The following is a 26,330-nucleotide window of genomic DNA, read 5'->3' as shown; positions in this document are numbered from 1 at the left end:
TCTGATTCTAATACAGGATCCCGTATCTCTTCTAAATCGACTCCTGTTTCTTCTTCTATCACATCAGACAAATCTTCCCATCATAGAGGCCTTCAATGTACTCTTTCCACCTATTCGCATCTCTCCGCTGCATTTAACAGTGGAGTTCCCGTTGAACTCTTAATGCTACCACCTATGTTTTCAATTTCACCGGCGGTTGTTTTGCGTTTCCTATATGCTGAGTCAGTCCTTGCGATCATCATATCTTTCTCAATTTCTTCACATTTTTCATGCAGCCATTTCGTCTTAGTTTTCCTACACTTCGTACTTATTTCATTCCTCGGCAACATGTATTCCTTACTACTTCCGCATCCCACTTCTTCGCGTATTGATTCTTCCTGCCTAACCTCTTAAACTTCAGCCTACTCTTCATCGCTCCTACATTGTGATCTGTGTCTATGTCTACCGCTGGGTGCGCCTTACAATCCAGTATCTGATTTCGGAGTCTCTGCCTGACCATAACGTAATCTAACAGAAATCTTCCTGTTCCACCCGGGCTTTTCCAAGTATACCTCCTCTTCTCGTGATTCTTGAACAGAGTAATAGCTATTATTAACTGAAATTTAGTACAGAACTCAATTAGTCTTTCTCCTCTCTTAATCCTTGTCCCAAGCCCATATTCTTCTGTAACCTTTTCTTTTGCTCCTTCCCAGTCCTTCATGACTATTAGATTTTCATCTCCCTTCAAGTGCTGTATTACCCCTTCAATATCCTTATGTACTTTCTCTATCTCTTCATCTTCAGCTTGCGACGTCGGCATGTATATCTGAACTATCGCTGTCGGTGTTGATTTGTTGTCGATTCTGATAAAGCGACTCTGTCACTAATCTGTTCACAGTAACAAACTCTCCGCCATACCATCCTATTCACAACAAATTCTACACCCGTTATAGCATTTCCTGCTGCTGTTTATACTACCGTATACTCATCTGTCCAGAAATCCTTGTCTTCTTTCCATTTTACTTCACTGAACCCGACTATATCTAGATTGAGCCATTGCATTTCCCTTTTCAGATTTTTTAGCGTCCCTATCACATTCAAACTTCCGACATTCCAAGCCTCAGCTCGTAGAACGTTGTTCTTCCGTTGGTTATTCAATATTTTTGTCATGGCCAGCTCCTTATTTGGCAGTCCCTTCCTGGATATCCGAATGGGGGACTGCCCCGGAACCTTTTGCCAATGGAGAGATCATCATGGCAGTTTTTCAGTGACAGGCTCCATGTCCTGTAGATGTACGAGATTTGTCTTTATTGCGGTTGTTTCCATTGACTTCTGCATCCTCATGCCGTTGACAGCTGCTTGTTCTTCTGCTTTCAGGGGCAATTTCTCATCCCTAGGACAAAGGAGTGCCCTGAACCTCTGTCCACTCTTCCGCCCTCTTCGACAAGGGCGTTGGCAGAATGAGGGTGACTTCTAGAATGAGGGTGACTTCTTATGCTGGAAGTCTTCGGCTGCCAATGCTGATTATCAATCAAAATATAATTGGTGGCGAGTTTCGAACCCGAGCACGACAACGTCTGGGTTATTAATCAAAGACGCCATCCATATCTCTTTATTCCAATCTCATTTTGTTCGTTAGTGGTCGTCCCATGACGCTTGTTGGTCGTAGTGGCCAACCTGTTGTAAAGTATTTATCTTGTTTCGAGATAACTGACTTGACAATAATACGAAAGTATTTCGTAAAATAATTATACTAAAGCATTAACATCTTGGTGAAAACCTCTTACCACACATATATGTTAAGATGTCATCATATCACATGTCATCATATCACTTAAGAAACTCAGTACAGAAATCATGGGATTCCATAGCTATGCAAGAGTCGATGGATGCTGTAAGGAAAACGAGAAATGCAATTTGCTACAACAGCTGATCTCTTAGTGTATCAAGATACACGATTAAAAGAAGAGTTCTTAAAAATAAAAGGCATTGACATAATTGCAGACAAGAAGAATCTTTGCTTCTTCAGACTTGTATTCAAATAACAGAAAGACGAATACTCCTTAGCCATGTTCTTCAAATGTATGAAGATATTAGCAGCTGAAATACACCAATAGCATTTCAGCTTGCTGAGTGGAATAATCCACCACATCCAATCAACAAAGAGAAAAGGTAGCAGGCAGTGAGTGGAAAACACAGTTTTGGAAGAGACGTGCAAACGTAAGCCAAAGCGTACTTCATTTGAGTCTTTTCCTTTTTTCTGTCTCTGGCAACTTCAGCTTGCCTACTGGGCTATTTGGTTGTTTTGCAGGTTTTCTGTTATTATGATTTTTAGTTCCATGACTGGTTTGATGCAGATCTACATGATACTCAGTCTTGTGCAAGCCTCATCTCTGAGTAACTACTGCACCCCACATACTTCACAATCTGCTCACGGTGTTCACCTACGATTTTCATCCCCCCCCCCTCTTTTCACTTCCCACAGCTCCCTCCGCTACTAAATATGTGATCCCATGTTGTCTCAGAATATGTCGTGTCAACTAAACCCTTCTTTTAGTCAAATTGTACCACTAATTTTTTGGCTCCCCCTCCTGTTCAGTACCTCTTCATTAGTAATGTCATCTACCCATCTAATCTTCAGCTATTTCCTGTAGCATCACATTCCTAAAGCCCCTATTGTCTACTTGTCTAACGTGTTATGTAGGCCACGTTTCACTTCCATACATGGTTAAGCTCCAAACAAATATCTCCAGAAAAGATCTCCTATATTTCATGTTAACTAATTTATCTTTTCATTACCAGTCTGCATTCTATATCCGCCATATTTAAGCCATCATCAGTTATTTTGCTGCCCAAATGGCAAAACTCATCTAGTATTTCTAGTGTCTCGTTTCCTAATCAATTCCCTCAGAATCATTTGATTTAACTTGACTACTATCCATATCCTCGTTTTGCATTTTTAATGTGTGTCTTATATGCTCCTTTCTAGACGCTGTCCATTCCGTTCATCTGATCTTCCAACTCCTTTGCTGTCTCTGATGAAATGACTATCTCATTGGCAAACGACCAAGTATTTTATAGCTTCTCCCTCCTTCGTATTTCCTATTCCAAATTTTTCTTTGGTCTTCTTTACTGCTTGCTTAATGTACAGATTGAATAACACTGGGGATAGGCTACAACACTGTCTCAATCCCTTCCCAATTATTGCTTTCCTTGCATGCCCCTTGACTCTTATAACCGCCGCCTGTTTTCTCTACAAGTTGTAAATAGCCTTACACTTCCTGTATTTTGCCCCAGCTACCTTCAGGATTTCAGTGTATTCCGGTCAACATTGTCAAAAGCTTTCTCTAAGTATAAAAATGTTTGCCTTTCCTTTATCTATCTTCGAAGATAATTAGTATGGTCAGTATTGTTGCGCGCGTTCCTTAATTTCTCCGGAATCCAGACTGATCTTCCCCGAGGTCTGCTTCTAGCTGTTTCTCCATTCTTCTGTAAGGAATTCGTGTAGGTATTTTGCTGACATGATTTTTTAAACAAATACACTCCTGGAAATTGAAATAAGAACACCGTGAATTCATTGTCCCAGGAAGGGGAAACTTTATTGACACATTCCTGGGGTCAGATAGATCACATGATCACACTGACAGAACCACAGGCACATAGACACAGGCAACAGAGCATGCACAATGTCGGCACTAGTACAGTGTATATCCACCTTTCGCAGCAATGCAGGCTGCTATTCTCCCATGGAGACGATCGTAGAGATGCTGGATGTAGTCCTGTGGAACGGCTTGCCATGCCATTTCCACCTGGCGCCTCAGTTGGACCAGCGTTCGTGCTGGACGTGCAGACCGCGTGAGACGACGCTTCATCCAGTCCCAAACATGCTCAATGGGGGACAGATCCGGAGATCTTGCTGGCCAGGGTAGTTGACTTACACCGTCTAGAGCACGTTGGGTGGCACGGGATACATGCGGACGTGCATTGTCCTGTTGGAACAGCAAGTTCCCTTGCCGGTCTAGGAATGGTAGAACGATGGGTTCGATGACGGTTTGGATGTACCGTGCACTATTCAGTGTCCCCTCGACGATCACCAGTGGTGTACGGCCAGTGTAGGAGATCGCTCCCCACACCATGATGCCGGGTGTTGGCCCTGTGTGCCTCGGTCGTATGCAGTCCTGATTGTGGCGCTCACCTGCACGGCGCCAAACACGCATACGACCATCATTGGCACCAAGGCAGAAGCGACTCTCATCGCTGAAGACGACACGTCTCCATTCGTCCCTCCATTCACGCCTGTCGCGACACCACTGGAGGCGGGCTGCACGATGTTGGGGCGTGAGCGGAAGACGGCCTAACGGTGTGCGGGACCGTAGCCCAGCTTCATGGAGACGGTTGCGAATGGTCCTCGCCGATACCCCAGGAGCAACAGTGTCCCTAATTTGCTGGGAAGTGGCGGTGCGGTCCCCTACGGCACTGCGTAGGATCCTACGGTCTTGGCGTGCATCCGTGCGTCGCTGCGGTCCGGTCCCAGGTCGACGGGCACGTGCACCTTCCGCCGACCACTGGCGACAACATCGATGTACTGTGGAGACCTCACGCCCCACGTGTTGAGCAATTCGGCGGTACGTCCACCCGGCCTCCCGCATGCCCACTATACGCCCTCGCTCAAAGTCCGTCAACTGCACATACGGTTCACGTCCACGCTGTCGCGGCATGCTACCAGTGTTAATGACTGCGATGGAGCTCCGTAAGCCACGGCAAACTGGCTGACACTGACGGCGGCGGTGCACAAATGCTGCGCAGCTAGCGCCATTCGACGGCCAACACCGCGGTTCCTGGTGTGTCCGCTGTGCCGTGCGTGTGATCATTGCTTGTACAGCCCTCTCGCAGTGTCCGGAGCAAGTATGGTGGGTCTGACACACCGGTGTCAATGTGTTCTTTTTTCCATTTCCAGGAGTGTAGTTCGCCTGTCCCATACATCTTGCAGACCAGATGGAATAGTTTTTTCATGGCTGGTACTTTCGGGGCAATCTGTAGCTTCGACGGAATGTCGTCTGGGACCTTGTTTGGGATAGGTGTTTCTGTGCTCTGTTAAATTCTTCTGGTTTTGTCAAATCTCCCATCTCATATTCATTTATGTCTTCTCCGCGTTGTTACAGAATGTAAATACTTTAGGATAAAAAGAGACCACTCACCGAAAAGCAGAAACGTTGAGTTTTTGATAGACACACACAAATGAAAGACGATTTGTTAACTTTCGCTGTTATCCTTTGACTGAGCTCGAGCATATTACACAGATATACAGACTCACACACAGAGGCATTCTCACGTATGTATGTGTATGCGCGATTTTACTCTAAGTCGTTCTTTTGTGCACCCGTCGACAGCTGAACGCTGCTGCTTTTCGGTGAGTGGTCTACTTTAATTCTAAAGTATTTACATTGTATGTGCTCCCCCATTTCTATAATTTTATAGATCTTCTGTATATCCCTTCTACCTTTCAGCTTTCCCTTCTTTGCTTTGTACTGATTTTCCATAAGAGCTCTTGATATTCGTATAGTTACTTCTTTCTTCTTCAAAGGCCTCCTTAATTTTCCTGTAGGCGGTAATGATCCTTCCTCACGTGAAATACGCTTCTAAGTCGATACATTAGCCCTCTAGCTATTTCTTCTTAGCCATTCTGCACATCCTGTCAATCTCAATTTTTATGTGTTTGTGTTCCCTTTCTCCTGATTCATTTGCTGCATTTCTATTTTTTCTCCTTTCATCAATTAAATTCAACATCTTTTGACATACCAACGATTTCCACTAGGCGTTATCTCTTTACCTACTTGATCCTCTGCTGCCTTCATTATTTCGTCTCTCAAAGGCAACCATTCGTCTTCTGCGGTATTCCTTTCCCCTGTGCTAGTGAAATGGTACCCAATGCTCCCTCTGACACTGTCATCAGCGTCTGGTTCTTTTGACTTATCCATGTCCCATCTCCTTAATTTCCTACCGCTTTGAAATTTCTTCAGTTTTGATCTACTTTCAGTTAAGCCCGCCTTTCTAGTACAAAAGAAGGAGTTGAATAATAATACCATTGCTTTATGGTTACGGAATGTGTACTATTTACAGAGTTATACGAAGATTGTCGAGTAAGTAGGTTTCCCTATTTTATTTCTCTACAAAGTAAAGTGTGCTCGTGACATGTGAGGGCTGACGGGTTAGACTGGTAAATGTTGACAACATTCACGCTGGCTTACTATGGGTAGGCGTGCCACAGTGCAGGCCATCTTCAGTACCATAAAGTTTGTGAAAGATGGATGATACTTTGCTGAGTGATGTCCACAAACGGAAACGGGTGGATTCGGCCAGAATGTTTCTGAAATCCATCAGAGAAAGGGAGATCTGCTGTTCAAAGGGGATGAGATCTGGCTGCATCATTCTACTGCTGGGACGAAACGTCGGGACACGGTGTGGAAGAAACCTGTCGAGAGTGCCCCAGAAAAGGCAAGGGTCATACAGTCGGTAGAGAAAGTTATAGCAACCATCTTTTGGGACTGTCAGCGGGTTTTGATCCTTCACTACTTGCCTCGAAACACCAAAGTGAATGTAGCGAGGCACTGTAATGTCTGTAGAAATCTCTAAGCTTCCATCAAAAGAAAACGCCCTGAACTTTCGTGACGCAGAGATCTCTTTCTTCATGAGAAAGCTCGGCATTATACAGGTGGAACTACCGAGGCGGAGCTCTGAAGGTTCATCCTGGGAAGTATCAACGAATCCCCTATACTCACCATATCTTTCCCCAAGTTTTTCACATGTTCCCCCAAGTCAAGGGTCATCTTGGAGGCAAGCACTTCAACACTGATGATAAAGTCACATCAACAGCTGGTTATAAGCACAGGACCCAACATGGTAAAACAATGATTTGGAAAAGGTTGTGTCACGTTGCCAAAAATGCTTGCAAAAAGATAGCGACTGTTTAGAAAAGTAACAGAAGCATTGTACAAAATGAATAAAATTATTTGAAAATGATAAATAGTGTGCACTGGTTTTTTGTAAAATAAGGGAACTTACATATTGGACACCCATCGGATTTCATTTGCTTCTGCATGGCATGACATCAGGGAAACACGACATCTTTCCCGTAATACTGTCAAATGAAGAGGAGCGCACAGGAGAGAAAGTAGTCGAACCAGTCATAAGAAAGCTGATGCAAAAGGAAACCAGTACGTCAAAGTTTTTAATGTGACCAGAAAATCTTAAAATGAGATCAGGTCTGTAGACTCTACGGTCTATTTGGGTGCTCAGATCACTTGTCTCCAGAGTCCAGATCGTCTCAGTCCACGATGTTTCCGTATTGGCGTGAGTCTTATCCGTGTAATAAGGTTTCTTATAGGGAGTTTATCGCTGGTATTTGCATGTTCAGAAACATTATATAGTGTCGGTAAATTGTAACAGGAAAGTTAGCGGGAGGCGTGGCGCAGGCCGCTGGCCGAGATACGTACGGTGATGTCCTCGAGGCGCTCGCTCACGGTGAAGGTTCCCGCGAGGATGGACCGGCCGTCGCTCTCCTCCACGTCGAGGTCGAAGTCGACCAGCGAGCCGGCGTCCCCGCAGGAGTCGACGTACCGCAGCTGCACCACGTACGCGCCCTGCCAACAGGTGCCCGCACTGCTAACCAACCGCTGCCGTACATCCCGCGGGTTTCACAGCAAGGCGCTTCGCCCTACCGTCAGCAGAAGCGGACAGTATGCGCTCTTGGAGGTGCTGTGACGGCTTTTCTTTACGTGCAAAAATTAAGGACTGGAGATACAAAACGTTTCAGACAAAATGAGAAGTGAAGTTTTAGAAATATCCTACTAAACCACAATGTTGTAGATTGAAATAGTTGATCGAGTAACTGAGGGAAAAGTTTGGAATCGACCTGGGGGAAAAGTAATTTGTGACAGAACTTCTGTAGAAGAATGGATCGGTTGGCAGTGAAAGGTCGCTGTATCTTCCTTGACACCAGTGTACACGCCTAAATGCCTAAATGAGGAATATGAACACTCACTTTTATTTCGTTACATTTCCGAGCAAAATACTCTAAGATCGTCCTCTTTGCATTTATATACGCCAGATCCACTTTCGATACATACGCTGCTGAGCTTTTAGCTCAAAAACCAAATGTCTCGCCGGCCAGTGTGGCCGAGCGGTTCTAGGCGCTTCAGTCTCCCACCGCGCGACCGCTACATCGCAGGTTCGAATCCTGCCTCGGGCATGGATGTGTGTGACGTCCTTAGGTTAGTTAGGTTTAAGTAGTTCTAAGTTCTAGGGGACTGATGACCTCAGAAGTTAACTCCCATAGTGCTCAGAGCCATTTTGAACCAAATGTCTCCCTACATAAAAAAATAATGGTGTAATGAACATTAATGAATTATTTAATGACTCAACAGATAATGTGGATGTTTATCTACATGAATAATTAGAGGAATTTAAGGATTGGTGAAAGTGGTGTCATAAACGTGGGAGACTTTCTATCATTCTCTTAATACAGCTAATAGTGTCCTGTCATTTGTACTACACATAATATCATCACAAATACTGCTTTTAAGTTGCTTACAGGGAGGACATGATGAGAAAAGAAGTAATTTGGGCCAAGTAGCATGTAAAGTGGCTTCATTTACATGAACTGTTTAATTGTACCTAAGATGGTTCAAATGGCTCTAAGCACTATGGGACTTAATATCTGAGGTCATCAGTCCCCGAGACTTAGAACTAACTGAACCTAACTAACCTAAAACATTACACACGTCCATGCCCGAGGCAGGATTCGAAACTGCTACTGTAGCAGCAGCGCGGTTCCGGACTGAAGCGTCTAGAACCGCTCTGTCACAGCGGTCGGCTGTACCATAGAAAAATCAAACTTCAAATGCTGTAACGTTTATGATAAAAATGATGTCTTACGCTGAATTCAAACAGACAGACTTTCATTCATTTAACCTTGCACGATACTGGTCAGTGGTCATGAAGTGATAAGTATGCGTGGATTCAAAAACCAGAAAACACTGATTTTCTCAAACATCCAGTGGTAGATTACCACTCAGCTTTCACGCACACCAGATACCGGGACACGACAGCTGATGACGGGTTCTGAAATCGTATGTACTCAGCACGCAGCGTCTGCAAACCTAATGTCGATACCCAGCGTAGAAAAAGAAAACATGGATAAAGTGGTTCAAGCTGGAAGATCTGAACAGCTGACGTACGGCTGAAACAAATTCTCAGCAATTCTCCACTAAAGCTACAACCATCTAGTTATGAACTGACTACCACTTGGTTCAATCATGGGCCACAGTTACATCATCAGTCACAAGGAAATGGTTCAAAAATATGAGACTCCACTTGGCAGTTGCATATCATTATAACATACGGAATCAATTGAGTTTCACACGCAAATTGTATGTGATCATGCTTATTACAACACATCCAATCATTTTCTAATTGTTCTATAGTGGCAACGGACAGACTAAGGACCACGAGGTTGCCTGAACGCCACAATAGCAATGATGGGGATAATAAAGAATAGTATATAAAATTACGAAAATTCATACGGAAATAACATGTCATCATGCTTAACATAACACACGCAAGAATTTTGTAAGCCTTCTACACTCATAGAACGTAGAGCATAGATCATGTGGTCGACTGAAGGCTACTACACCAGAGAGGGAGATTACAAACAAAACTAGTTAAAATTACGAGATTTTACACACATGTCCACACGAAACGTTTTACAACCTACACAGTTGAAAATCTAACACAGGTTAACTGAAGTCTACAGTTTGGAGACCGAAATTGAGTAAGGCTACATAACAGCCTCGGACCTTTGTACAGAAAATTAACAGAGCACTTACCAGAGGCCTGCACAACACACAACATGGATATTAATACATAAAACATATACAAGACATGGACCTGGCGAGACACTTTATATACATTGTTTACTCTAGTTCCGACACTGACAAAACGCGTATCTGTTTTCATACTTTACCCTCATCTATTCCTCTACAGTATTAATTACGTTATAATAGTTATGATGGGTCGTTTTACTTTCACTTATACGAGTTTGGCCACTTCATTGTGAGCACATCCTATGGCCATCTGCGTCGAAAAACTCATCGATATTACGTACATTTTCTGTTTCTGGTGGAACAGCTAGCGTTCATTCTATGACTCGTGGATTTTTTGCAAAAAGTATCATTATTTCATAAACAATTACAGAATTTAACTTCGAGTGTTCTCTCTTTTATGAACTTCCATGTCCAATCATTCGCAACATCATCTCACCTTAACGTTACATTTCTCTTGGACTTACAGTAATACGACCGACAGGACACATTATCCAGCAACACAAATAAGAAACCTCAGCAACAGCACCTGTACCACCAGCTGGCAATAAACAAAACTCCTAAAATCATCGTCTGCTGACATTTTCAGATCCTTAATATTCTGAAACACGCTGCAAGGCTTCACGCTACACAAAAGGCTTTCGTTTTCCACTGTCGTTCGGAAAAAGCTCTCTAATCAACCCGCTACACTTATCCTCATAGTAATGACGATGACACATCAGTGAATTGTGAAGGCATTCTAATCAACAGCAACATCCGCATGATACAAGTAAAAAAAAATAGCAGCGACAAGAACAACCCTAAAAAACAGTATCGCACAAATCAACACTAAATGAAATACTAATGATGATTCCAAAAATAAATTTACAAGTCCCACAAAATCAAATGTCTCGCCACCTACGCCTGTCGCCTCTTTATGTACAACTTTATGTGCGATATGTGCTGTGCTATGCTCCTTTTGATCGCTTTGATCGTAGGGTTTCTCGTTCTGCCGCATTTGGTTCTTTGACAACCTGCGAGCCTTCACCAACACCTGCTGACCGACTGCCGGATCCTTCCTTCTCCACAATGGTCCTCTTTTACCGGCATTTTCTTTTCTCAGCTTCCTTACAGATGTTTGCGATAACAAGCTCGACAACGTCCTTGTGCCTCCTTTATTTAGTGGACGGATACCTAACCAGTTCCCCGATTCTGTTGGGAAGGTTCGTGTTTTCCCATGTTCTACGCTGCTTCCAAAAGTAAATACAATGGAGATCATCCAGTTCCAGATGCGCAGGGGGTGACTGGTTTGATACAGCATGGTAACATGAGATATACACTGGTTAAATTTTCCAAGTTCCGCTTGCCGTATCCTAGAATGAAACTAATTTTCACTTGGCCACCATTCAGCACAAAATTTCTAGAGAGCGTGCTCAAGACGGCGCGCCTGGTCGTGCTTCACCGCGGTTTAAGAATGACGAATTCCTACACTGGTTCAGCTGCTTTTAAAACAACCTCAGAATCCTTTTTTGTACGGGGGAAGGATAAGTAAAGAACCATACGACCAAATTCCTTCTTAAGAACTGGTAAAATCTGGAATAACTGGGCAAATATTTTAATATGTTGTTCTACAAGTAAAACTAAAGAAAAATGTTCAGATAAACATAGGACCGCAATTGTTTGGTTACGGAGGTTACGGCCAATAAAAGATTTTGCCAGAAATTTGGCAACTTCGCAAATGTGAAGCCACCGCAATACTGTACGAGGTCCAAGTGAAGCACTACTTGAATTTATTCAGTTGTTATTGGTCTGATGAACCTAATAAATCAAGACTGTGATTGTCTTATTGGGATTGCCGCGATCGTTCTTTAAATGAAAATATGGCAGTTCAGTCTTTGATCGGTATTTTTTTATTTTAATGACCGGATTCAGGTTAGCTGCCCAAAGAAGTAATTTCGTAAAATTTTTAATTTATTAACTACTTGGCCCAATTTTTTTTTAAATTCCAGACAATTGCACAAAGTTTTCAACAAAAGAGAGAATTTAGTTTTGGAAAAATGATGGTAATAACGTTAATTGAAGCTGTATGAATGTGTCAAATAATCTGCTTTTATTAATAAAATTTGGAAGGCATCTCTATTTCATAAATAATCTACAAACTACAACAGTTACTATGGGGTTTCACTTAAATACACTGTTGTTATCACATTATTTCACTGACCAATACAGAAAACTAACTCGTTTCAAGGTTAGGAAACGATTGAAAAAACTCACTAACACTTGCCAACAATGACATAAACGTTTCTACATTATTAATGGAAAGTAAACAAATTTACTTGTATAATAATCTTTGCTTCTATGGATGTTTTGGAAAACTACTTCAGATAAACGTCTGGACAAGTTTTAATAGATTCACCAGATCAATAACAACAAAATAAGTGGAAATTGTGTTTTACTTTAACCTCTTACGGTTTTGCGATGGCTTCATATTAGGGCAGTTGCTAAATTTCACGCTAAATCTTTTATTAACCGTAACTCCTTCACTAAAGATTTGCGGACCTATGTTTATATGAACTATTTTCTTTAGTTTTACTTGTAGAATAACATATTAAAATATTTGCATATCTTCGTGAATCACCCTGTATTTTACACATCTCCCAAACCTTCCTAATTCGCCTCTCTATATTACTGATGTAAACTCTTTCCCGAAGCTAGGTTAATCACCTTCTAGGGCTGCAATGTGCATAGCTGTAGTGCACAGCCAGACAAGTTTCGTTATTAACTCTTCTGAAATACGAGTGCATAGAACCCAGCGAGCTTATTCAGATTCCTCCTTCGCAGCAGGACATTATTCTTTTTCGTGTAATGTTGACAAGTCGCAACCTCATCACTATTGTCACGTTTGTCCTTCACAATCTTCCACGCCTGACACTTCTCCTGTTCACCGATGTCCGCTACCTGTCGCGGCCGTAAAATTCTCGAAAAGAACTCGTCACAGAGACATGAGGCTGAGGTTATTTCCCCCTAAATCCGTGCTGTTACCTCTTGTTAACCCAATCGGGGATAGGGACAGCGAATCCTCCACTATATATTCTGATCTCGACACATAATTAATTTTAAATGTACACTGCTGAAAGTAAACGGCGCGGCGACCGGGGAGCCCATAGTTCCGACTGGCGCTCGTCAGCATGTCAGCAGCTGGAGGGCCTTGTGCCCCACGTACACCAAACATAAGACATATAAACTCTGCGATCACCCAGGTAACGACCAGTCCCTCAGGTTCCATGACGAAACATTCTTCTTGTGACTTATTTAACACTCGACTCGCAAATACTACCACCCGCGGAACTTTCACCCCTATTTCCTTTTACTCTTGGAATAGAGCGACGCCGAGGCCAGCACGCGAGCTGTCCGGTGACAGAGATAATTCTTGTTTTACATCAGGGTGCACTCGTACTGGAACCGCCAATAGTGCTTCTTTTATGGCCGCAAACTCACTCTCTGCCTGCTCGTCCCAGTTCCACGTGTACACTTCCCCGCCACGCTACAGAAACACGGCGTGGCAATGCACTTCATACTAACGAACCACTTATGACCCCCAAACCCAAATACCTGCCTTTTTGTGAATAGAACCGGAAAATGCAAAATGGGTGCCAGTTTCTCTGTATGTGGCCAAGTCCCATCAGCAGATATCAAATAACTAAGGAAACTCAGCTCTTTTCTTCTCAGTTAGGCTTTTTCGACATTTAACGTTCCGTAGAGCATTCCCCACGACAGCTCTGCAAATAATAGATGGTCCAGAAATCATGTAGGGTGCCATAAACCTTCAATTCGTCCGGAATTACTGTGTACTAGTCGTGAATGAACGCCGACGACAAAACATTTAGATGGAAAGGGAGTTTTCTAAATTCATAACGCTTGTCACACTAGATAAGGCCGTGTAATTGTGGCACAATAGTAGGAGTTTAACCTTACAGAAACTGTCTCTTAGGTCAACAGATGTAATGATTCTTACTCCGTGAAATCTTTCAAGTGATTCATTCAATAATTCTGGGCGATCAGTCTCTAACTCAGTGACAATGGTTATCCGTCTAGAATCTAGTACCAGACGAACCGATTTGTTTCGCTCGACGAAGCGCAAGAGTTGATTGCTATAGGGACTGACAACTGATTCAATTATTCTGTGTTCTAACATTTTCCGTATTTTCTTTGTGCTTGCTCTCAATACAACCACGGTATTGGTACGGCCTCAAGAAAAACTCATTTTGTTCTTTAATTTTCAACTCAAACGCAAAATCCTTTGTAGTTACTGGTGCTTCGCAGAAAACGTACCTATATGTTTTTAGTATTAAGTCATTGTCTCTCACCAGAGTCAGATATATGGCACATTTTCTCGGTCATCATCTCTTGTAAACTCTTCTCGTTGATACCCCCGAACTAGAGGCAGATTCGATGCATAACGATTTATAGACACTTCACTTAAAGGGAGCATGTCGGTATGAAATAGTAACCCTAGGGTTATATTTATCTAACAATTCAATTTCAACTATTGTTTCCATCGTGATTACAGATAGACACACAAAAAAAATCATTGCATAGAGCTTGTAAAGTCCTTCCGCATCGGCTCCGTTACCTATAGGATTCTCCTAGGTAGAGCCACGACTATTCTCGTCTTAGCATTGGCAAAGTAGGCGACACCTCCCTCTCAGTACATTTCTGGAGAACGCCCTCTCTGATAACTGATGCTTAACACCCTGTGTCCAGCACACATTGAACCTTACCTCCATCTGTTCCTATGTTCAAAATGAGGTAAATTACGGTGGATACAGTCTCCTCATCCTCTTCTAAAAGTATCTAACAATTTCGAACTGTACATACAAATCCGATGATACCTTTGCAATCGACTCATCATCACATCGGAAAATTGCCGCCACGGCATCTCCTAATTCCTACCCTTCGGTCGATACTTCCTCCCAGTGATTATCATTCACCCTATCGTTGTCTGATGATGGTTGATAGGACACAGCCAAGGTCCGGCTTTTACGCACTATTGGTTGACACACTTCTCCAGCCTCATTTACCTGTTCTAACGTAACCTCGAAACCTATACTCGCATCCTCCGTTCCAGTCACATCTGAAGAAAGCACATCTGGATTATTTACTACTCCCCCCGTTAGTAATGACCTGTTGACAGTTCCTTCTTCGTTACTTTCGTTGCCACACGGATCCGGGCCACTAAACTAGTCGCGGCGGCGTTCCCTCGTTCGGAGCTCGCGCGTCACCTCTAAACCTGCTCCGGTCACCAAAATTCGACTCGAATACCATCTATCATCATTCCGGCGATCATGCATCCATCCACGATTGTGATGGGTGCGTGGGGGTGATTTCCCCTGTTACCTCACGCGTTGCTTCTGCCATCATCACTCCTAATCTGTGTACGGGCAGGGCAGCACTGGGCGCTGCTCCTTGTCCACGCTCCTGGGCATTACCATCGCAGCCGAGTCACTGCAGCAGTGCGAAGAACGACTCGCAGTCTCCCATATTTCACCCAGCAATAACAGTCTGGCGACGAAACCTTTGTGGAAGTTTCGTGAGCCATATGCGTATCACCTCGAGTGAGTCGTACGGCATATTTAAACACTGGTTCGGTTTGACCATGTTTTTCAAAAACAGTATTACATTCCAGAAGTCTGACTCACTGAAATTTGGCAACATGGGTATGTCAAGCTTCACTTGATCTTGAACATTCTTTGGCCAGAACTAAGTGAGACGCCCGCTAAACCCGCAGTACAGAACAGGTGATTAGGATTGTGGAAAGGGCCAAACAAGGTGTCGGTCAGGTTCACTGAAAATTGTAATTTATTTTAATTTAATAACACCTTTAAACCAAAACTGCACATAGCCGAACTTTTAGAACTAAGAGTTCCAAAAAGGCAATTATTTCACGGCTGAAGGCCTCCAAACAAGAAATCTTAAGAGTCAACAAAATAAAAAATGCAGTTAATCAGAAAATAAAATAATTAAAATACATATGGTGTCACAGCTAGGCTGGAAAGCCTCAAGGCAAAATGAGATAGAACAAACATATGCAAGGTGCAATACAAGCGGCCGAGGGCCACAATTAAATTTGAAAATTTTGATACATATTACTATAATCTTTTAAGGCACAGGGCCGCAATATTTTTGCTTAAAGGGTAATTTCAAGAATAAGGTTTTAAGCGGCTTAAGGCCCACAATTAATTTTCCAAAATTCAAAAATACATAAAATTCAGTAAAAACTGGAATTTTTAAATCATTGGCTATGATAGATAATAAACAGATAATTAAACACCGGTGAGAAGGACAATAAAGAAAACGACACTGAGAAGCCTCCAGGGAGGTCGGTCTGCCCTCGTTCACTTAGGTGAGACAGGTGGTGAGCCCAACTACACTTGATCCGTCGGAACCCAACCAGGGGACAGCCACCGACCGACACAACGATTTGCTTGACACCGATCAGTACATGAGAACTCAAACACAAAAGGTTACGAAAGTGATTATCCACAATGAAAAATGTATTAGCTGTCAAAACTACACACCATGTTGGACAGCAACAACAGGTGAGGAAAGGACGCTGCCTGAAATTACGTTAGTGGCCAGGGCATGTAGCCGGAACACTAACGGCCACAAGGCAGAAAATTCCGCTGGTACACTTGAATTTGAAACACGGTAATATAGTTAACTTCACCCAGAAGGAACACTGTCAGCGGCCAGGGCAGTTAAGTAGTACTATAACGGCCACAAGGCAGAAAATTCCGTTGGTGCACTCGAATTGTAGTCAACCAATGTAGTTAATTGCACCGCACGGCGGCTAAATTTCAGCAATGGAAAGACTCGGTGTTGCTCACAGGAAAATCTCCCCAACAGCGAACCACCGAAACGAACCACACAACATGAATGGACGTAGCATGGATACTTGAAACCCCTACTCAACTTTGACGGCCTGGGTCGGTGAACCACGAAGCTCGTAGCGATCGGACAGCTCCGCACACGCTCCGACACTGCACAGGGACCGCCAGCGGACCGACTGCACCGCGCAGAGATAGCTTCCCTCGTCCGCAGCAACCGACCGACTCACTGCCAGTACGCCGACAACATTTACCACACATTGTCAGTGGAAATGACAGCAACTGCACACACAGTTTGACAAACACTTGGGTGAAGACTTGAACGACACTCAGCAGTGGCTGTGCAGTAACGAAGACAGACTGGGAGCCGATACACACACAGAGCCATCCCATAAGCGATCGGCAAGCCATTTCACGTCATTCAGTAGGACGACCGACCGATGATCCACGAATACCGTCCCCGGCTCAAGTGATGCATGACAGAAACTGTTGGGCGAGCCATGGACATCAGGCCTCACTGCTGCTCCAGCCCGACTGAACTAGTGCTGCGTTCCAACTCCACGACTGGCAACTCCGAACTGCCCTCCTGGCACATTCCAACTGACTGGCAGCCCGAACTCGGGACCCGAACTCCTTTACGACAGACAACGACCGGGAACAAATAGCAGTCGAGCAAAGAAACTACGAGAGGGGATATATCGATACGCGCTGCTAGCGCCGGTCACAGTCAGGCAAAGCAGCAACTGAGTGAGAGTAGTAATTTAAATTAACGTAGTGAGGTGGAAGTACCTTAAAAACAGGGTGTAAAATACATGATGGCGGGAATACGAGCCACGCACGGCTCACTAAGCAAGGAATGAGCTGCGAAACTATTCGTATGAAATTCAATTCCGCGTAAGTCAAATGCACACGAGCTTCTCTCTTCTCGTAAATGGCTACAGACAAACTGTATTTTAAGCCACTGTCCCTATGAGAGTGGGCCGAGAGCGTGGTGTTGCTCCCTTGTTGGATGTCGGTTAAACAGAATACCAGTGGACGGAAACGAAATGGGGTAGACTAGCGTACCCTTCCATCTCATCAAACCCGCCGGTATTGAATGCAAAGTATGTGCCGCGTACGACCGTATCAATCCACCCCCGCAACTTTTCGTTACTGCTTGCCTGTGTGTCCGTACGATTGAAATTCCAATCACGCTGCAGAGATACTCGTTCGACTGCGGTCATAAGCACCTCAGGTAGGTTGGAAACCCGCTGGAGCTCGTCCTCCCACTTTCGTAGTGCTGCTTCCTCACTAACGTTCTCCAAAACTTTTATTTACTATTTGGAAACCTCCGCTGCTATATCTTCGATTATGGCAATATCAGCTGTGACTCAGAGTGCTGATTACGATTGCTCTGTAGCGCATTAAATCTGGCATAGAACTGCCCAAGCATTTCGTCCTAATTTTTGCAAACTATCTCGATTCTATCCGTTACTTCCGTTTTCCACACGATTACTGCTCCTATTTTAACCCCAATCTCCAGGATTTCATCCCATATTGATTCTTTGATAGTAAGGGTCTCCTCCACTATGTCCACAACGAACTGTTACAAATCAGTTAGTTCAAGAATAGCTCCGAGCCACGACCCTGAAGTTGCACTCCGCTGATCCCAAACCAACGCCATCTGCAATGTCAGTGGTGTCAAACGAGAGCTCAATGGCTCAATGGAGGGGAGGGTGGATGCTTGTCATGTTTTCTGATGACAACTGGTCCTGCATCGGTGCCAGTTGAGGGTCTGCAAGCAATTCGTCTGAGCTCTAGGCACACTGGACCTACACCTGGGTCGCGATTTCGTATGACAGCAGGAGCACTATCTCGGATGTCCCATGCAGCCTCACTGAAAATCTGCACGTCTATCTGATGATTTGACTCTTTGTGCTTGCATTCGTGAACAGAATTGAAGGGGGTGATTTCCAACATAATAACGCTCGCCCACGTATAACTGTTGTAACGCAACGTGCCCTAACGAGTGCAGGCGCGTCGCCTCGGCCTCCCAGACCACCAGACCTGTCTCCAGTCATGTGGGACGTCATCAGACAGCAACTCCAGCGTCACTCACAAACAACGTTAACCGTCCCTGTGTCGACAGACCAAGTGCAACGGGCATGGAACTCTAACCCACAAACTGACATCCAGCACCTGGACAACACAGTGCACGCACGTATGCATACTTGAGTTCAAGAGTCTGGTGGCTACACCGAATATTAATGTACTAGCATTTCAAAATTGCAATGGCTTATCTCGCTATTACATTAACCTGTGATCTTTCAATGTTAATCACTTAAATATATTACCTAGGAAAATATATTCCCGAAATTTCATTACTCTACATTAATCAATCTTTGGTGTTGCGATTTTTTTTACTTTAAAACGAAATATTGAGGTAAGGATAAAGAATTAGATGTCATCATACATTCACACATTCTAAGCCGAATAAATATTGCTAAACGCTCTGAGTTTTCATATTTTAACAGCTGTAGTTGACCCTTCTTTTGGTTTTTATATTTACTGAAGATCGAAAGTAAAACGACAACACTTATTTTTTATTTCTCATAGATCATTATTTATGGAAATATTGGATGTGAGCCACATTAGTAGCTTCCTCGAGGAGAAAGAATAAACTCTGCATGGAAGGATCATCAGTCTCAAATGCGTTACACAGATCTTATTACACTGCTCGTTTTATTAACTGGTCGTGATACAAAAAGAAAGTACAGTAACCGACAAGTTCCTTAAGTTTGCATCACTTTGGTCTAGAAGTTGCACAGTTACGAAGTCGAAACGTATTTCTTCCAATGCCAATGGTGTTAACTCTTTCCGTAATTGTTCCACGTAAAGGGTCCTTCGTATATAAAGTTTGATTCTTCACCTCTAACACTACAGCTGCAGGTGCTATTAATATAATTAATTAACCAGTATTGTCAATTTATTTAATAATTCTATTCTTCTATTAAATGTAAGATCATTCATAGGGTTGACGCAGAGTAATTTTAGTTGCATGATTCTAGAAGGAAAAGTATGGTCAAGTGTACAAAATATAGTACAGGATTCATTATAAAATTAATTTAACACAAGATATTACTCTCTGTCCTCCAGAAGGAAGAATAACTATAACCTTGGGTCAAAATAATACACGCCATTTGCGAAACAAAGTTGTCTCACATCCAGTCTGTGGTGTCACCGCCAGACACCACACTTGCTAGGTGGTAGCCTTTAAATCAGCCGCGGTCCGTTAGTATACGTCGGACCCGCGTGTCGCCACTATCAGTGATTGCAGACCGAGCGCCGCCACACGGCAGGTCTAGAGAGACTTCCTAGCACTCGCCCCAGTTGTACAGCCGACTTTGCTAGCGATGGTTCACTGACAAATTACGCTCTCATTTGCCGAGACGATAGTTAGCATAGCCTTCAGCTACGTCATTTGCTACGACCTAGCAAGGCGCCATTATCATTTGCTATTTATCTTGTGATACATGTACCGTCAGACCGATGTTCACCAATTATAAATTAAAGTTAAGTATTCCAGTAGTTACTTACGTTCTTTGCTACTATAAATTCCCTTACCTGTTGCAGACCTCACGCCAGCCTGCGTGAGCTTAAACGCGTGCCTTTCGGCTTCCTCTCCTAGTGGCTTGGCTGTCTTGCCAAGTCACAACAACTTGACGACGAGGATTTTGCGTTCGTATTGCTAGACTGGTTTACTTGTGTAATGGCTTCTCCAGATGTACTGTCCGAATTTTATCGCTTGCAGAATCAGCAGACGCAGGCCTTATTGGATGCACTTGGACAACTCGTCGAGGGTCAACGTGCAATGCAAAACGATGCGGCAGCCGCCGCTTCACCGCTACCGCAGCCACAACACGCAGTTGCACCACCTTTTCGTCCTTTTGATGCGGCACTGGAAAGCTGGACGGAGTGGTCACGCCAATTTGGATTCCATCTCGCCGCCTACAGAATTCAAGGTAATGAGTGGCAGCCTTTTCTCCTTTCCGCCGTAGGCATCCAGACGTACCGTGTGATAGTGAAATTATTTCCCCGACGCGACGTAGCAACTCTGTCCTACGACGAAAATTTGTCTGCATTAGATGCATATTTCAAAGACTCAGTCAATGTAGTTGCCAAACGGTATACCTTCTTTCGTACAAAACGTACGGCCAGTCAAACTAATCGGGAGTGGGTTGCAACTTTGCAAAGCCTTACTAGGGATTGTGCTTTTGAGTGTCAATGTGGACTCCCTTATTCAGATACTATGGTACGTGATGCAATTGCACAGAACGTTTCTGATGTTCGTATACGAGAACAGATTTTGAAACTAGTCAATCCCTCCCTTCAACAAGTGATAGACATATTGGATCGTCAGGACACACTTGACTTTGCTCAGGAATCATTTGAAACTTCACCGGCCGTGTGTCACATTAACCGGCCCGCCGGGCGTGCTGCATGGAACTGTAAACAGCCCTCGTGCCCGGCCGCGCAGCTGCCGCCAAGCTCTCCGCCACGTGTGCCGCGCCAGCAAGCAAATGCAGTGCTAAAATCATGCCCGCGGTGTGCTACTAGACATTCGCGTGAGAATTGCCCGTCACGCCAAGCTATTTGCTTTTTCTGTAATAAAAAAAGACATGTTCAAAGTGTTTGCCAGAAAAAGCTCCGATCGGACGCTCAAAACCATACCATGCCCTTTGCTTTGCGCCGGAATCGGAATCGAACCCAGAATACTCAGGCTCGTGAATATTCGCCCAGGGACATTCATGTAGTTCATTCCACTCTGCCCAGTGCCACACTCTCTAATGGTGACTGTGTTCGTCCCGCAACTAGTGTGCGTCGATGTGATGTTTAAAGCTTTCCCAGCGTACTGATTGTTCCATAAAAACACGGGAGAACTGCCGGATATCAGTAACTTCCTGCCACGATATTTCGGCGCAGAGTCTTCTGGCCATCTTCAGGTGAATGCCACTGTAGTAGTACTGGCGAGTACGCGCTGAGCTCCGCTATTTAAAGCCTTCTGAGGTGACATTGCGCATGCGCTGCTCAGCGCGTGCGTTCGTAACGGCTCCATGCGCTGCGCCTCGCGCCCTCCACTGCGAAAGCCTGGCGTATCGGTGTCAGGTCGATTTCCATCTTTATGCAGATAACTACGTCGACTATGAAGTTTCTCTATAACAGGATTCCAAGCAGAGTTCAGCTGATAACCGCTATCTCGATTGATGAGAGTCTCGTTGTCAGACAATCTTATTTCCACAGATTCATTGATAATCGAGCTCCAAAAGTTTGATGTATGGGCCAAAATTTTTGTGTCGTTGTAATTCATGGAATGGTCTGTGGAAATACAATGTTCGGCGATTGCGGACTTGGTGGGTTGGAGAAGGCGAGTATGCCGTTGGTGTTCCACAAGGCGTTCCTGCACAGTTCGTGTTGTTTGCCCTATATATGATTTGCCGCATTCACACGGAATTTTGTAAACACCTGGTTTACGCAGGCCCAGGTCGTCTTTAACGGATCCCACCAGTGATGAAATTTTGGGAGGAGGGCGAAAGATGACTCTCACTTGATACTTTCTCAATATTCTGCCTATCTGTGAAGAAATATTCCCAATAAATGGTAGATAAACAGTCGACCTGAAGGCCTCTTCCTCTTCCTTGTTCCGTCGTTTGTAGGTCTTCATCACTCTGTTCACTTGCCTAGGTGAAAAGCCATTTTTCAAAAATACTTTTTGCAGGTGTTCCAGTTCCGCTTGAAGACTGTCGGCGTCAGAGATAGTATGGGCACGGTGGACCAAGGTTTTGAGAACGCCCATTGTTTGTGCTGGATGGTGGCAACTAGTAGCTTGTAGATACAGGTCTGTATGAGTGGGCTTTCTGTACACCGAGCGACCAAGTGTGCCATCACTCTTCCGTCGTACCAAGACGTCTAAAATTGGCAGACAACCATCTCTCTCTATCTCCATGGTAAATTTTATGTTTTCATGTACGGATTTCATGTGACGTAAAAATTCTTGGAGACGGTCTAGACCATGAGGCCACACTATAAAAGTGTCGTCAACGTACCGCCAAAATACTGTCGGTTTAAAAGTGGCAGAGTCGAGTGCTCTCTTCTCAAAATCCTCCATAAAAAGATTGGCCACCAGGGGAGACAAAGGACTCCCCATGGCGACACCATCAGATTGTTCGTAAAATTCGTTGTTAAATATAAAATATGTAGAGGAGAGAGTGTGCTCAAACAACGCTGTAATGTCTGCACCAAACATATTGCCAGTGAGGTGTAGTGAGTCCACCAGAGGCACCTTTGTAAACAGTGAAACCACATCCAAACTGACCAATAAATCAATACTTTGCAGTTGTAGTGACCGAAGTCGACTGATAAAATCACCAGAATTCTTTATGTGATGTGCACACTTGCCTATCACTGGTTTGAGCAGAGATGCCAAGAATTTTGCTAGGTCGTAGGTAGCTGCTCCAATGTTACTCACAATTGGACGTAATGGCACATTTTCCTTGCGGATCTTAGGCAGTCCATATAGCCTAGGTGGAACTGAACTGTTTGGTTTCAGTCTCTTGATGACCTCCTTCGGTAGAGAACTATTTGATAAAAGTTCTGCTGTTTTTCGCGCTACTCTACTCATGGGATCCTTATCGATTTTGCGATACGTTGAATCACATAATAAAACATTGATCTTATTAATATAGTCATCCCTTGGTATGAGGACAGTAGCGTTTCCTTTGTCAGATTTTAAGACTACTGTATCCACATCTGGCATGGAGAGGATAGCCCTCCGTAACTTACGAGCAGATGTGGATACAGTAGTCTTAAAATCTGACAAAGGAAACGCTACGTCGGGGAAGACATTAAGCGTGAAGGGATGGGAATGGCTCGCAGCTGTCAGCGTGTCTTCGAGTACTGCCACAGGTCCCATGAAGCGCAGGAGAATGTCTCCCACAGCACAGCACAGTACTGCTCCAGCAGTCTGCGTCCGTGGCGCCGCTGCGCGTGAGTCGCCAACATCACTTATTCGACCTATGTACAGTTTTTACAAACTCTTCAGTTTGCTATCGAAATTAAACTGAGATCTGCCGTGAGTAAAGAGATTAGCCTATTTTATGAACTCGTTGTACTATTTGTACGATTTCACAATAATGGTGATTTAGCGCTTTCCTTCATTGTGTGTGCGATGCTCATGGAACAGAACAGAAGGAAACTGTAGGCTCTTCTCAAAGAAGTGCCAGGAAACAAATAAAAGTGTTATATCTGACGACAACTACATTCACTAAGAGGAGGGTCCGAGAGAAATTTTGAAAAAAAAAAAGCTAACGAAACGTCGACCTAATTATGATAGTTTACTTGTATCAGAGCTACAACATCTACATTACCATTCCTGTCTCCTTGAAGTCAGCGGCATAAAGTGATCCGGAATGTGGTGCCAGGTGGTGTGTTGTGTAGTCGCGGAAGCCCTCCTAAGAAAAAGTGAATGCGAAGGGCCCTCTCAGGCTTTGTAAAACTACGTGTGAATATGGCACGAAAAAAATTGCCTCGTAGTAAAACTGATGCTCAGAGATCTCCAACCTTTTCCTATTGTGTAAAACTCCAGTTTTTGTCGAGCTCGTAATGGAATCCAATAACACGATTCGATCGCAGTATGTGTTGAATAGTAGTTTACTTGATTTTAACCAGTCGTACAAAAACACCGCTTTCTGGATAAACATTCAATGTGACGGCGACAAGAATCAGCATTTTTTATCGCACCAGAGTTAGGCTACCGCCCGATAGCATTCTTTAGCTTAACAACTATGAACTCAAGCCTGATATGGAAAATTATCTTTAACCGCGATGTGTGATACCGCTAAATAGGCAACCGGCACCCGTGTATCTGCGGTTCCCTCCACGCCACCTTGCGCCCAATTAATTTGTCGACAAACAGCAGCGCGCTCATTGTTCAGCGGTAACGCCATGTTTCTGTCTCTTACGACGTGCAGTAACAAAAGTAACGAGTACTTCACGATTATGTGTCACGGGAATAACGACCGAACTTGTACGGTGCAAACTTTACACGGAGTTGTGAAAAATCGTGGGATACTTTCAAGTACTGTGGTAGACGTCATTTCGCTCGCCGTAGTGCATCTGGTGGACGTGGCATGGACTCAACATTTCGTTGGGTCCCGTGCAGAAACAGTGAGCCATGTTGCGCCTATAGCTGTTCATAATTGTGAAGGTGTTGCCGGTGCAGGATTTTGTTCAGAAAGTGACCTCTCGATCATGCCCTGTAAGTGTTCGATGGGATTCATGTCAGGCGATATGAGTGACCAAATCATTAGCTCGAACTGTTCAAAATGTTCTTCAAACCAGTCGCGAAAAATTGTGGGACAGTTTCGCGGAACACTGTCATTCATAAAAGTTCTACCGTTGTTTGCGAATATGATTCGTGCAAATGGTCACCAAGTAGCCGAACCTAACGATTTTCACTCAGTGGTGGGTTCAGTTGTCGATGGTGGGTTCAGTTGGACCGGAGGACAGAGTCCATTCCATGTAGACACACCTCACACTATTACAGAGCCACCACCAGCTTGCACGGTGCGTTAGTGACAACTTGTGTTCGTGGTTTCGTGCGGTCTGCGCCACACTCGAACCGTACCATCAGCTCCTACAAACTGAAATTCGGAGTTATCTGACCAGGCCACAGTTGTCCAGCCAGCCATGTAGCGTCCAACCGGCATTGTCAGGAGCCCAGAAGAGGCTCTGCAGATAATGTGCTGCTAGCAGGCACTCGCGTTGGGAGAGTGTTACCGTAGCCCATTAACGCCAAATTTTGCCGCACTGCCCTAACGGATACGGTCGTCGTACGTCGCACCCTGATTGCAGCGGTTATTTCGCGCTGTGTTGCTCGTCTGTTAGTACTGACTACTCTACGAAACGTCGCTGCTGTCGATCGTTAAGTGAAGGCCGTCGGCCATTGCGTTGTTTCGCAGTGAATCTGCCCTGCTCCTAGCTCCAACTACTATTACGCTCTCAGATCCTCTTAATTCCCGTCGTGCGACCAATATCACGACCGAAACCTTTTCACGTGTATCACACGAGTACAAACGACACCTGCCGCCCATTCATAGTTTGTGTACTCGCTAATATCGCAGTCTGTATGTGTGCATATCGCTATGCCACGACTTGTGTCACCTCGCTGTAGTAGTTAATTTTACAGCCCTAACCCTAACAGTTGCACAGCCGGGGGCGTGAGGCCACCAGGCACGAGGGAGACCACGACACGTGGTGCGGTGACTCACGGACTGGGCGTTGGGCGCCGCTGTGCAGATGGCGGCGAGCAGCAGCGGCAGCAGCAGAGGCAGCGGCAGGTGTCTGGGGGCGGCCATGGCGGTCGCGGCGGGCGGCTGGGTGGCGTCGGGGGCTGCGCCGCGCTTATAACGGCTGGGGGGCGGCAGATGGGCGCCCAGATAGCGGCGCGGCTTCCGGCTGACGGCTGGCGGCCGCTATCTGCTGCCGCATCTCACGCTGCGGCGGACAATGTGTGATGGATAGCACGGGGTATTAATACTCGTCGTAGCGTATCACAGCTATTCTGTTCGCA

The 26,330-nt window shown here is 44.5% G+C and overlaps 1 protein-coding gene across 1 annotated transcript in view; it reads right to left on the bottom strand.

Moving 5' to 3' along the window:
* Positions 1-26,125, bottom strand: part of LOC126191574 (uncharacterized) — a 48,633-nt gene extending 22,508 nt beyond the window's left edge. The window contains exons 1-2 of the mRNA XM_049932502.1: positions 26,029-26,125; positions 7,473-7,619 (exon numbers count right to left, since the gene is read on the bottom strand). Of these exons, the coding sequence (XP_049788459.1) occupies positions 7,473-7,619; positions 26,029-26,115 (234 nt within the window). The 5' untranslated portion in view covers positions 26,116-26,125. The remainder of the gene's footprint in view (positions 1-7,472; positions 7,620-26,028) is intronic.
* Positions 26,126-26,330: the final 205 nt, after the last annotated feature.

This window comes from Schistocerca cancellata, chromosome 6 (genome assembly GCF_023864275.1).
Source record: "Schistocerca cancellata isolate TAMUIC-IGC-003103 chromosome 6, iqSchCanc2.1, whole genome shotgun sequence".
In the NCBI taxonomy this organism is placed as follows: domain Eukaryota; kingdom Metazoa; phylum Arthropoda; class Insecta; order Orthoptera; family Acrididae; genus Schistocerca; species Schistocerca cancellata.
Note: the sequence above shows the minus strand (reverse complement) of the source record. Positions and strands in the feature narration are given on the sequence as shown.